The sequence below is a fragment of the Esox lucius genome, chromosome 7, assembly GCF_011004845.1.
Source record: "Esox lucius isolate fEsoLuc1 chromosome 7, fEsoLuc1.pri, whole genome shotgun sequence".
NCBI lineage: Eukaryota > Metazoa > Chordata > Actinopteri > Esociformes > Esocidae > Esox > Esox lucius.
In genome coordinates, this window is record NC_047575.1 from 27,379,709 (window position 1) to 27,393,220 (window position 13,512).

At 40.6% G+C, this 13,512-nt stretch overlaps 1 protein-coding gene across 2 annotated transcripts in view; it reads right to left on the reverse strand.

Moving 5' to 3' along the window:
• kirrel3a (kirre like nephrin family adhesion molecule 3a) overlaps positions 1 to 13,512 on the reverse strand; it is a 206,976-nt gene that overhangs the window by 26,182 nt on the left and 167,282 nt on the right. For both annotated transcript variants that reach the window (XM_010870739.4, XM_020047869.3), the window contains exon 6: positions 867 to 972. In XM_010870739.4, the coding sequence (XP_010869041.1) occupies positions 867 to 972 (106 nt within the window). The remainder of the gene's footprint in view (positions 1 to 866; positions 973 to 13,512) is intronic.

The following is a 13,512-nucleotide window of genomic DNA, read 5'->3' on the forward strand; positions in this document are numbered from 1 at the left end:
TGAAACGTGTCTCCGGACACAGTTTTGGGAAAGTTACTTTGGAAATATAGTTCACAATGTGCCCATAACTTCACAATATGTCACATTACTTATGTTAAACTGAGATAATGTTACCATTGGAAAATGTATATTTTTAGGACACCCTGGATTTTATTGGGTTAAACTACCACAAAGCAATTCCACAACAGCACCCAGACCTCCCCTCCAGGAGGCATGTACACATGGCAGGACCTCCTTGAGGGATGTGGTTTGCTCTCTGCACACTCTTTGCAATCATAAGGCACTCAGTGTCTGCCCCTGCCCTGGCACAGGCAGATGCCTGTGGTACCAGGGACCCCCTCCCATCTATAATCAATGAGATGCCAGCTGTTTGTAGAGCATTTTGGTTTTCGGGAGGCTCTGGGTATAACTGACACACTTGCAAACACTGACAAAACACCCTAATCTGGACAATCTATGACAATGTGAAACATAAAGGGATCCTTCCTATGTCACACAGTAACCCAGTGGATCGTGGACAAAGAGACTATAGAGAGCTGGGTCTCAAATGATTCCCTAAGATTTAAAAAGGTTTGAGAGTCACAATTTCGATCTGTAGATGTTCTATAAATCATAATATTATCAAGAAACAAAACGATGTGTTCATAAGAAACTGCTTGCTATGGTTAGGTTAAGGACCAGGGTCAGTAGATAGTTAAAATATTACTGATAGTCAGTAAAAACACCATTGGGACTCAAAATAAAGTGTTACAAAACAAGACTGTAGATGGACTTGGGGGTGATATAAACCCACCGTGTGTGTGTGTGTGTGTGGGGGGGGGGGGGGGGGGGGTGTAGTCAGGTGCACATGTGGAGCATGATCCCACCTGTAGTGGATGACAGGTGGGTTAGCCTTGGCAGAGCAGTGGAACTTCACCAGGTTACCCTCCAATATGTGCTGGGGCTCCACAGATAGGTTGACCAGGGGCAGGTCTATATGGGAGAGAACAGAGAGTCAATGTACAAACCAAGTCCAGACAAAACTGTGGCTGTCCTAATATGGACATAAGAGTTATAACATTAGCCTGTAGTAACTGCTTTCTCTTTTAGATTGAAATCAAGGGAGGAAAAAAAGAATGGGAATTTCGTCCCAGCCCATGTTTTGGCGAATACAAATTCCTGGTTGAGTGAGCAGTCTGAAAAGATTCAGAACAGCTTGGCGAGATGTGCATCGGAAAGACAGGCCTCCATCGTAGACTCTAATAAACCGACTTGCGAGTTGTTGCCATGAGACAAGACCATAATCAAATGTTAACCATTTTAAGTGAGGCTCTGTAAAAAATGTGTCCCCTATGCAAAAAAATGTGATAACCTTGTTTGAAGCCTTAACCCTTTGACTATTATACATCTTATTTTGTACTGAATTTGTGATACCTTGTTGGCATTGCAAAAGTATTTTCTTATCTGCGTGTGGTAAATGTTAATGGTAAATGTTTTGCTGTATAACCACACTGACTTCACTAAAAGAGTAATTTTGCCTTTCATTGCCTAATGCTTGTCCTTTATTTTCTTCGAACAATGACTTTCCTGATTGCTACTTCATCGAGTTACTATTTCTGGGTAGTGTGCTTGTCCCATGTAGCTGACTTAAGATTGCACAAATTGTCGCTTCGGATAAGGGCTCCTAGATGACAAAAATGAAAATGCTAAATGTGTTTGCGTCAGTGTGCGTGTGTGTGTGTGTGTGTGTATGCGACTGCACCCCTAATCATGAGGAGATGCATACATTGGTCTACTTCAGATATGTGTGAGTGCAAGCAGCAGCACGTAAACAACTGTACAGACATTCTGCCCCGGTTGGAGTTTGATCCCCAGTAAGACATTTTCACACGGCACTTGCTTAAACCGGTTAATTAAAGATTTACTCTTTAGTTGGAGATAAAAGAAGAAAACAAAGCAAACAAACATAGCGGAAAGGAGCTTGCTAATTACTCTCCTCTGTAATGACTGATATTTCCTATTGAGATTAATTGGAGCCTCGGTTCGCTTGCTAATTGCTACATTAGCAATTTACGAAACTTTTTAACGAATTCCCTGATTAAGGACAGCTTCGGGAAGAAAATAGCAAAGACACAAATTAAACAAACAACAGTTTTAAGACAAGCTCGTTGAATGTGCCTTCAGTGGGAAAGTTGTTAGTCTCCGTCTGGGTCCTATTGTTGGGCGTTTAAAAAAAATAAATAAATCACACTTAGTTGACTGCTAAAATAACTGCAATGGAGTGGGGCTCTGCACAAATACGAGAGGCTTCATCCCAATTACCCCTGGCAAAAGCAGACTCGGCAGTCCCTGCAGCATGCCAGAGATGGATAGTGATGGCCAGGAACCATCAAACACTCACTGTAGAACCCTCAAAGTGCTTTAGATGTGTGCCTTGATGGGCCCTTCTGTGTCGCTACATCCAAAAACCCTCTCTGTGATTTTCTTCAAAAGCTTCATAGATTGCTGAAGTTAATGGAACTTGCCTCCACATTGCCTTTTGTCACATTGATTGTGTTTGACTTATCAGTAAAAAGGTTTTAAGTACATCCCTGAGTATAAAAAAAACCCTATAAAGATTATAAAATCAATTTGTGTAGCTTAGTGTGTTTTCCATTCAAGTAATCTCATCAGAGTATTATTGATGCTAACTATGAAAAACTTGAATCTATAGGATGGATTAAAGGGGAGGTTCACCGCTTCCTCATAAGATTAACAGAGTGGATCAACATTTTCACAGCTATTGTTTCTTTGGAATAGAGATCCTGAAGGTTCTGCACATGTGGATCATATTTCGCGTGTTTCCTTAACAGGAAATATCATTAACATACAGTCATTAAAATGTACACAGTCATTAACATACACATGGAGAACAGGACAATTTGGAGAAGGCTGTTCATTTAAAAAAAAGTTAGAACAAACAAGAGTCCATCTCTGAATGATCACAAAATCACATATTCTTTACCACAGGCACCAGGTGGCCAAAACTCAAGTGTCCACCCCACTAAAAACAATACACAGGTAGGTTATGGTACAGTATGTTAACACCATCTGTTGTAAAATTCTCTCTCTATACAATATTCACAACATTGTAGACTACTTCAAATAGCTCAATATGAAGATGCATATTTCTATGAAAGTGATTGAGATCAAACGGTTTGCAAGCCATTACAAATGCATTCACCAGCCCAGAGAAAAACCCGTAAAGGAATCAGGCAGCCCTACCGCATGGGCTAGTGTTTGAAGACATGCCCGGGCTACATACATACCTTATAGCAGCGGGAAAATCGGTGAGCGACACGGATCTTGGAAAAACCTTTTCTGATTTTGGACAGTAGAGGTAAGCTTCCATTGTTTCATTTAGATGGTTGAGTTATTGATTAAAGACAGAATTTTTTTTACTGTTATTTATTGATGATTAATTTTGGAATGCAGTTTTTCTTTTTCTTAAATGTTAAGTACTTTTTTAATGTTCATTAAAAGTTTCATTGTATTTGTCTGGTGTTATTTTGATACAAATATATAAGTAGTATTTTGTATTTAGTAGTATTGTTAAAATGTATTTTCAAGCTATGTTTGTTCTGGCTTCATCTACTCTGGTAGGTGATCACAGATAGCAAGCTCAAGCTTTTCCATGGGCGAAGAGTGGAATTCTACATCGGCAAGCGTGGAAAATATAAAAAGTCTATTAAGGCAATGTCATAGCTACTCTCTCCCTCAGTCAACTACTTGGACAACATCATTATAACCCTCCCCTACAACCAGTCACTGGGGTGGCTGATGTGTTCTGGTCAAAGGAGCAGGGTTACGGTCAGGAGGCACATACACTCATGGGCTCGGTGGCCAGAAAGGGTACTGAAACCAGTGACTTATCGAGTCCAAAAAGACAGTTCCAGTACAAAGTACACCTGGCGTACAGTATTGAATGAACATTGCAAATTGTATGGATGGGAATGCCTGTTATTTGCAACTGACTGATATGGTGTTTGGTTTGAAGCCACGCTTGGTTTGCAAACCTGAATTGCCTAACCAAGGCAGCGAGCAGACAACAAATCACAGCAAGACACTTATGAGTCCGTTCGTGTTTCTTCGGTAATGATATTGACACACGGAAGATGGTAGATTCCCGTTGAAGGGTCTTTACTTTCATTGAAGAGTCTTAATTCTGGCACAACAATTTGTCAAAACTCCACGGTTCTCGAAACTAGTTCCCTACATTAGCTGAAATCCAAACCAACAACAGGTATAACAGGGTCGCTACACTACAATCTACGCATTCAATTAGAAAGAGATTACTGTACATGGCGAGCTAATAGCTATATAGTACCTACAATAAAAACAATGACTCCAAACACTCCATGGCTGGTTCGTTTCTTTAGAAAACAATGACAATTGAATAGCTAACCACTATGCTATGTGAACTACGGTATTTAAATCAAAATCGAGAGCAATGTGTTCATTGTTGGTGTAGTTCGACCATTGCAATATAACCATAAACAGTTTTACATTTGGGTTACTAAAATGTAGCTACTGAAGCTTGCAGCCAGCAAAGTTTCATTCTATCCTGAATAAATCCTAATGCCTAATTTGATTTGTCCATGGTGGGGATCGAACCCCTCTAACAAACCCCTCTACGCGATTTAACAGTGGGTAGTCAGTCATACACTCACTCAGTAAGAAACATTCGTTCTCCTTGGCCGGCTCTGCTTACATTGTCCGGCTCCGCTTACAAAAATGTTAGGGAAAGGAGCTTGGAGACATTAGGAGGAATCATGGACCATTCCTACTGTATTGAAATAGTGTAAACAAATCCTTGATATCCTTTGTGCATTCTTATGGAACGCCCTATTTAATTCAAACCACAGGTTTTCAATGGGGTTCAAGACCAGATACTTTCTTTGGGGAATTTAATATGAACTTGCTGGACTTTCCACTTCCAGCAAGTGTCCCGGCAGAGGCAGCTGTGTTTCCCGGCAGAGGCAGACGTGTTTTTAGCAAATTTAACATTCCTGCTACTTGATGTTAAAAAAAAAGGCATTTACAATGGCCTAGGACCAGTGGACACACTATAGCCATACAATAAAGATGCACCTCCATGTTTAATCGTAGCGGTTTAAAGATGGACATGTTCTATACAGTCAGATTTCTTCCAATTTGATCTCCAATTTACTAAATAATATATTATTTTAAGAAAAGGGTTTAGGAATATTTGAACAGAGGTGTCAATAACCTTGAACCCTGATTGTCTTTTATTAGACATTAATGTTTAAAAAAAAAAAAAACAGTCGTTGTGGCGAGGCATTCAAATCCTGGTGCTGGGATATCAATGGTGGGAAAAACGGATTCAGTGCTGCCTGGGGTGGATGTCCGACAGGGCTACCTTATCTTGTCGTTGGATGCCTGCAAACTCAATCATGGATACAAGGCAGAATGCCTTGGTGCGATGTGCCTCATAGGACATCTAGAATTGGAAGTCTTGAACCGGCAGTAGACTTGTTTTAACAGAACCACAGCCAAAACCGCAAATTGTAAATCACTAAAGTTGGAAGGGGAGAATAATGGCTATTAAACAAAACAATACATAGCACATATATTATTCTCTGAGCAATGCTAGTATAGTCAACTGCATTTCAGTCTCAGGAGATGGTGGATTTATTATGCCTTGAAGGGTTACACAGGGTCTGTCATATCTGTAAAATCCTTTGAGTCATAGACCCAGACTCAGACAGCCTGGATCTTGTAGATATTGTGGTGATTTCTTAATGTTGTTCTTATTACTTTAGCTCTCTGATTCTTTGAAAATAGATATTATTAACTTTTTTTCTATTTACTTGGTCCTTAAGCTCCTCTGCATGAACAGGTTGCTGAGAGCATAAATGCAAACTATTGCAAAGCTGTTCTTCTCGGCTAATGGAGTTTATGCATCACACACACTGTGCTTTCAAACCACTGAATTTAGATGTTATGGCAATTGTATTATACAGTCATATAATGTAATTTCCCCTCATTTTGTGAGCATACAATATTGCTCCATATCTAAAACCAGGTGTAGACGTTTTTGCTCATCTATATCAAGGGTGAAAATAATATTGGACATCAATAAATATATTTCAGTCTGAGTTCAGTTGCATCCATTACATTTCCCTTGACCATCATGAGGATGTCAGGTATGCTGTGGGATTGAGCTGCAAGCAGGTTGATAGAAGTAGAGTCCAGGATAAGATAGAGAATCCCTAGATGCCATGGTTTTAGGAAGGATATGCTATAGGGGCACTTGGACTTCTCTTCAAGCTGGACCTTCCTTCCCAGAATATCACCACAGCCTGGGGGAATAGAAGACATGTGAGGTATTCCACTAGGCTATCAGCTGGGGCCAGTTCAGTTCAGCTGCCACAACAACATCATATGAGGTGATAGAGAACTCTGCAGCAGATCTATCTTGTCTAATGTTACATCTAACTGCCAAATGCGTCACACAAGCCCTTTAAAAGCATGGATGAATGTAGGTCAAAATATGTACTGCAAATGTAAACTATAATTGTGGCTGCTTAATCACATTCCGGTTGCCATGGTACCTTTATGGCAGCCTAAGCTGATTGGTCTGCTATTTTAATTAGCTGTATCTAATATGTTTTTTCTTTCAACTGTAAACATTTAACAAATAGGGTTGTGACATTGACCATAATTACTCCTGCACTTCAGCTACGCCCTAAGCAGTCTGTTAAATTCAGAAACATCAAGTCCCTTGACAAGTCTGTCTTCCAGGAGTCAGTACAGCCTGCCCTACTATCTGACTGTCACAAGTCCATTGCTGATGAGATGGCTGACCTGTATAACAGCACACTGAGGAACACCTTAAACATTCTTGCCCCTGTAAAATCCAGTCAAGTATCATTCCAACAGTCTTCCCCATGGTTCACCGCATGAAGGCATACGGCCACAAGATAGAATGTCGGGGGAGAAACACTCGCTTAACTGTCCACCTACTGGCCTATAATGACCACCAGAAAAGCTGCCCACTCTTTTTTCTACTCATCTTTGATTGAGAATGGCAAAGAAAATCCCAGGAAATTATTAAACACCATCAGTCGCCTCCTCCTGCAACCACCAAACAGTGCAATACATTTTCTAAATTCTTCAAGAATAAACTGAAAAACATTAGAGAGAACATTCTATCCTGTATCCCTAGTCCCCTCAGGCTCCTTACCAACCACCCAGATCTGTTTCTTTTCTAAGTGACTTTGCTCTAGTGACACCTGCAACTGTTCTGGAACTCCAGCGGCCCTCTTGACCCTATTTCAACATCACTACTTCAAAAATGCTCAGCCACTCTTCATTGATTTTGTTACTTGTTTGTTCAACAAGTCCCTGCACACTGGGAGGCACCTTCACTTTTCAAGGGCAGCCATCTTCCCCTTGCTCAAGAAACCATCCCTTGACCCAGACATCCTTTCAAACTACAGACCTAATTCCAAACTCCCATTATTATCTATAGTCTTAGAGAAGAGTGTGCCAACTCAACTTCACTCACATCTCAGTGTAAACCAGCTTTATGATGTTTTCCAGTCATGCCAATGCCTAGTTCTGAGACTACATTGATGAAGGACGTTAATGATCTGCTCATGGCTGCAGATACAGGATCCCCCTCCATTTTGATTCTTCTGGATCTCAGCGCTGCTATTGATACAACAGATCACACCATTCTACTCCAACGCCTAAGAGAGCACACTGCCATCTCTGTGACTGCCTTAAACGGGTTCACCTCTTACCACTCTAACCACAAGCAGTATGTTTCTCTCGGTGAGGCAGGATCAGAGGAGTTCACATTAACCTGTGGTGTCCCACAAGGGTCGGTGCTAGGACCTATTCTCTTCCTGCTATACATGCTCCCACTTGGCCAGATCTTCAGACATCACAACGTTCGATTCCCCTGCAACACTGATGACACACAGGTGCATATTAAAACCAAACTTGACACAACATCTGCCATTACAACCCTTTCCAACTGGATGAGGTGAAACACTGGATGCAGAACAACTTCCTCCAACTCAATGGCAACAAGACAGAGGCAATACTTATAGGCACCCCACAGCAAACCACCAACTCCTACAGCATCTGCCCTGCCTTTGACGGCCACACCATTCTCCTCTCCTCAGTCATCACCAGTCTGGGTGTGAAATTTGACCCTACCCTCTCGTTTAAGGCCCACATTAGACATTAGTCTGGAAAAAATATTTTTTTCACCTCAAGGACATTTCCCGCCTAAGACCTTCTTTCAGCTTCTCAGATGCAGAAAAACCTATCCATTAATTTGTTTTCTCCAGAATTGATGATGGGAATGCAGCTCTAGGGGCATGCCAGCAAATTCAATTCATAAAATACAGCTCATCCAAAACAGTGCTGCAAGGACTGCCCACATCACACCTCTCCTTGCTGACCGTCATTGGCTTCCTATCCCTCAAAGAATTGACTTTAAAATTATCCTTTTAAGCAATGGCTTGAGACCTGTGTACTTATCTCACCTGTTCTCCCCCTATGAACCTCAATGCCCTCTACGGTCCAGAAACACCAATCTGCTCAATGAACCAAGAACATGGCTCCAAAGAATGGGAGACCGTTCCTTTTCTTACATTGGACCGCACCTCTGGAACTCCTTCCTGACAGCCTCAGGGCTGCACAGACAGTCATGGCTTTTAAAGCAGGCATTAAGACTTAAGCAGTTGGACTACCCTTCCCTTTAATTAAATTATACTGTACATTATTATATAATAATGTGTATTATAATTTTAGTTTACTGTATTATCATTTAAGTTTAATGTATATTCTAATATTTATATATACAGCTCCGGAAAAAAGTAAGAGACCACTTCTTTCCAAAAAGTTGAAAAGAAAAGTTTTCAGTGAGGAACAGAAGCATTCAATTTGCAGTGGTCTCTTAATTTGAACCCTTCTGTTCCTCACTCAAAACATTCCTTTTCGATTATTTTTTGGAAAGGAAAGAAAACTGTGCAGTGGTCTCATATATATATATATATATATATATACATATATATATGTTCTGTATACTGTATATATTTAATTTCATTTTTATCTGATAGTTGTTTTATTTATATAATATTATTTTCCTTTTTCATGCACTTTGAGATTATTCCTCTTTAATGAAAAGCGCTTTACAAATGCAATAGATAATTATTATTATTAATCGAAAGCATCCAATTGTTTGTTGAGATTTGAAAGTGGAATGAAACATTAATTAAATTGCTGCCCTAATTACTATGCAATGAACACAATAAAAACATGTGTTATAAACAATACATTATGAAACCTTCATCATCATCATCATCATCTTCCGCTTATCTGGGGCCGGGTCGCGGGGGCAGCAGTCTAAGCAGAGATGCCCAGACTTCCCTCTCCCTAGACACTTCCTCCAGCTCTTCCGGGGGGACACCGGGGCGTTCCCAGGCCAGCCGGGAGACATAGTCCCTCCAGCGTGTCCTAGGTCTTCCCCGGGGTCTCCTCTCCATCCGAAAAAGATGCCCAAGCCACCTCAGCTGACCCCTCTCGATGTAGAGGAGCAGCGGCTCTCCTCTGAGCTCCTCCCGGGTGACCAAGCTTCTCACCCTATCTCTAAGGGATCGCCCGGCCACCCTGCGGAGAAAGTTAATTTCGGCCGCCTGTATCCGGGATCTTGTCCTTTCGGTCATGACCCAAAGCTCATGACCATAGGTGAGAGTAGGAACGTAGATTGACTGGTAAATCGAGAGCTTCGCCTTGTGGCTCAGCTCTTTCTTCACCACGACAGACCAATACATTGACCGCATTACTGCAGAAGCTGCACCGATCCATCTGTCAATCTCCCATTCCATCCTTCCCTCACTCGTGAACAAGACCCCTAGATACTTAAACTCCTCCACTTGAGGCAGGCACTCTCCACCAACCTGAAGTGGGCAAGCCACCCTTTTCAGATTGAGGACCATGGCCTCGGATTTGGAGATACTGATTTTCATCCCCACCGCTTCACACTTGGCTGCAAACCGTCCCATTATGAAACATCATTTTTTAAATTTCTTTACAATTTATGATTGTTCAAAAAGATGTGGGACATAGCATAAATCAGTGATTTAGAATCAAGATGTAAAATGTAAAGAATTCTGCAATTGCATGTTTGATAACAACACAATGTTTCACGTGTTAAAACAGGGGCCCTGGGGAATGAATGGTCAGGATCCTTTGTGGTACAGATTACTCTGTACTTACAGCATCACAATATTTAGCAATACCTTTGGAATCCCATTCCACTTATCAGAATGTTTTTACATTCTATTTACCAAGAAGTGATGTTTAATTAGTTTGTAGTTACAATATAACAACCCTTTCAGACAATAATTCAAATTATTGAAATTAAATAGCCATTTTAGACTCAAAGCAATAACTATTATTATTACACATCCCTTAAATAATAAATTGTCATGGCACAGCAATGCAACATTTATGCCCCATTCCACTCTGTAGTTAACTTGTACCAAGTATGTGCAGTTAGCAACCACCTTACAGGTGAGTATCACTTGTTGTAGACACAACAATGACTCATTAGCCGAGAAATGGCAGAAAACTGGGGCTGGCCAAAAAAGCAACCACATGACATATGCTTCAAAGTCTGGAATATATCTCGTTTGCTGTCTTGAATCACTGCTATTTCCCATGTTGTTAGCTCCCCTATCTGTTGTTTTCTCCCCATTGCTGTTGGATTTTTTGACTTTCAACTATTTTGTTGAAAGAAGCAACCCGTTTTTATTTTTTTACCAAACTTCCTTGAGGAGCTCAGTAACAGGATGGAGTGGGCGTGTGCCATTATTGTTGCAGTGGCTGTTTTTATTTACTCCTTTTCAATTATGTGCTCAACCATGATAGACAGCAGACTGACAATGGTGAAACATTTTATCTTTCAAAGAAGTAAAGTTTGGTTGGTTGGCCATGACGAAAACGTTTGACAGAAAAGTTTGTGGAGTATGAGCTACTATTCTGGAACAATAGCAGGCAAAACCACAGCACTGATAACAATTAAAACAAAGACACTTTTAAACCTAATTACGTTCACGACTAAATTGTCTGCAAATAACTTAATTGTTCGCAGGGCGTGGTTCTCAGAGAGGTCTTGTTGTTGCCTGATTCTCTTTTGAATTTTTTTTGTGTTGTAGTTCGCTTGTGCTTTTCAAAGTCAATCCACCTTTTGAAATGGAGACCACCTCAGTCTACCTCAGGCTGTTGGTTCCAACCGACTTGAAGGTAGGTTCTACATTCAAATCACCAGATGCCTGTGGGCCGTATTTCTCATTAACAGTCAAATGCCTTTATATCAGGAAACACATTTGCACGTTGGACAGATGTTCTATTCATAATGCCTTATGTTGTGGGATTCATCTTTTTTTTTTTTAAACACACCTGCAGGGTTTGCAAATTAGATAGCAAACAAAGAAGGATGGACCGGAATGACTAAACCAATACCAAAAGTTATTCCATGCAGTTATGAAAGATGATGCATCTTTGGATAACAGGGAGGAGTACAAAATTAATGATTGGGAGAAGGGTCCTCATGTTTCCACATATTAGCCTGGTGAGAGGCGGGGGTGGGGGGGGGGGTCCAGATGCAGATTCTGAACCAGATGCAGATTCTGACTAACTGCAGTGGACAATATTCAATTTAATGGCAGTCATTTCATTGGTGGGGAGGAGCAAGGGAACAGCAATCTAACCCCTCATTCTACTTGCTGTCAAACCTTCCCATGAAGTCAAACTGCTCCTCTATACCCACCACTGGGTTCCAAACAAGGCTAGGATACACTTTTACAAGACCATTGTGCTTGCCCCCCAGTAGCAAGGAGAACTGCCCCTCCTAACCTTCAAACTATCAGTTAGCTCCTACTCAGCCAGGTCCCTACATCCGTTTCTTATACTTCTGAAGCATTACCTTTTCAAAGGTCTTCATAAATTAATCTCATGGTCTTGGAAGCTATGGTATCCATAACAATGAAATGATGGAGAAAATGTATTTAAAGCAAACAGACTCATAGACTCAGTCACACACTATATCCTAATTAACCTTAGACAAGAGATCAGTTTTCCAAAGCTACGTGAATCAAGTGTCCTGCTTTTTTGAAGTTTAATGCATGAACATTTCTCAAAGACACAGTAAGAAGTCATTTTGTATCAGACTGTCCACTTAAAATTGAAAAGCTCAACCTGTCATGTTCAGCTTCGCAGAGAACAAATCTCACTCTGCACTCACAGGGAAAAAACCTCTGCTCCACTCTATATTATCTTAAAATCATGTCACACATTCTTCATTAGATTTAGGACAGGGCTCTGATTAGTCCCTTTAAGCACATTTAAATTTTATTTCATAGCCACTCCAGCGTAGCTTTGGCTATGTGTCGAGTCGTTGACATGCAGAAAGGTGAATTTCCATTACAGTGCCAGCTTTAATTCAGAGGTCAGCGTGTCTCAAGGACATTTCTGTATATTGTTTGATTCATTTTTCTTTCTATCCTGACACTTTTTTTCATGAGAAATCCCCCCGTATCATGATGCTGCCAACGCAGTGCTTTACAGTAAGGATAGTGTTCTTGTGTGCCATGTGCCATGTTAAATGTTTACATTTAAGGGAAAAAGTTGAACCTAAAATTTTTCAGACCTACATAATTGAAAAGGGATTCAGGGTGGGCTTTCTTGAGTAACGTCTTACATCTTGCCAACCTACCATACAGACCAGATATGTTGAATGCTTGGGAAATTATCGTCAAATGCGCCCTCAGAACAGTTGTGGTCACCGAAGCCTGTAGCTCTTTAAAAGTTGCCATTAGCCTCTTGTTACATGTAGCCTTTCTGATCAGTCTTCTACTTGCTCAGTCATCAATTGTGAAGGGATAGCCTGATCAAGGCAAGGGCTCGATGGTGCCCTACACCTTCCACTTCTTAATAGTTGATAGTTGACCATGCTGCAAGGAATACTCAAGGTCTTTGAAAGCTTTTCACGCTGATCCAGTGGTCTTTGTCTAACCCCTACTTTGTTCTTTAGTTCTTCAGAAAGATATCTTGTTCTCATGCTTGAGTGAGTGCTTTGCAATTCAAAATCCAACAAAGAGAACCAACAGGAACTGATACATTTTTCCAGAAATCATGTAAATCAACTCAATTTAACCCAGATGGAGACTTGTTTAATATAATATTTCAGTTTTGTATTTTCACAATTTCACAATAAAAATTAAAATTCAATAATAAAGGAAATCCCGGAATCCTAGAATGTGCTCATTGGTTGCGGTTGAGTAGGCTAATTAAATACTAAATAATATGCCTAATTTAAAGAAATAATGAGCAAAGTATACATGCTTCTACGTACAGTAAATTATGCTACCAGAGTAAATTGGAAGTGGACAAATAGCCACCACTCCAAAACATTTCCAACCTGCTTTTCACTCCCTTGACCTCCCTATCCAC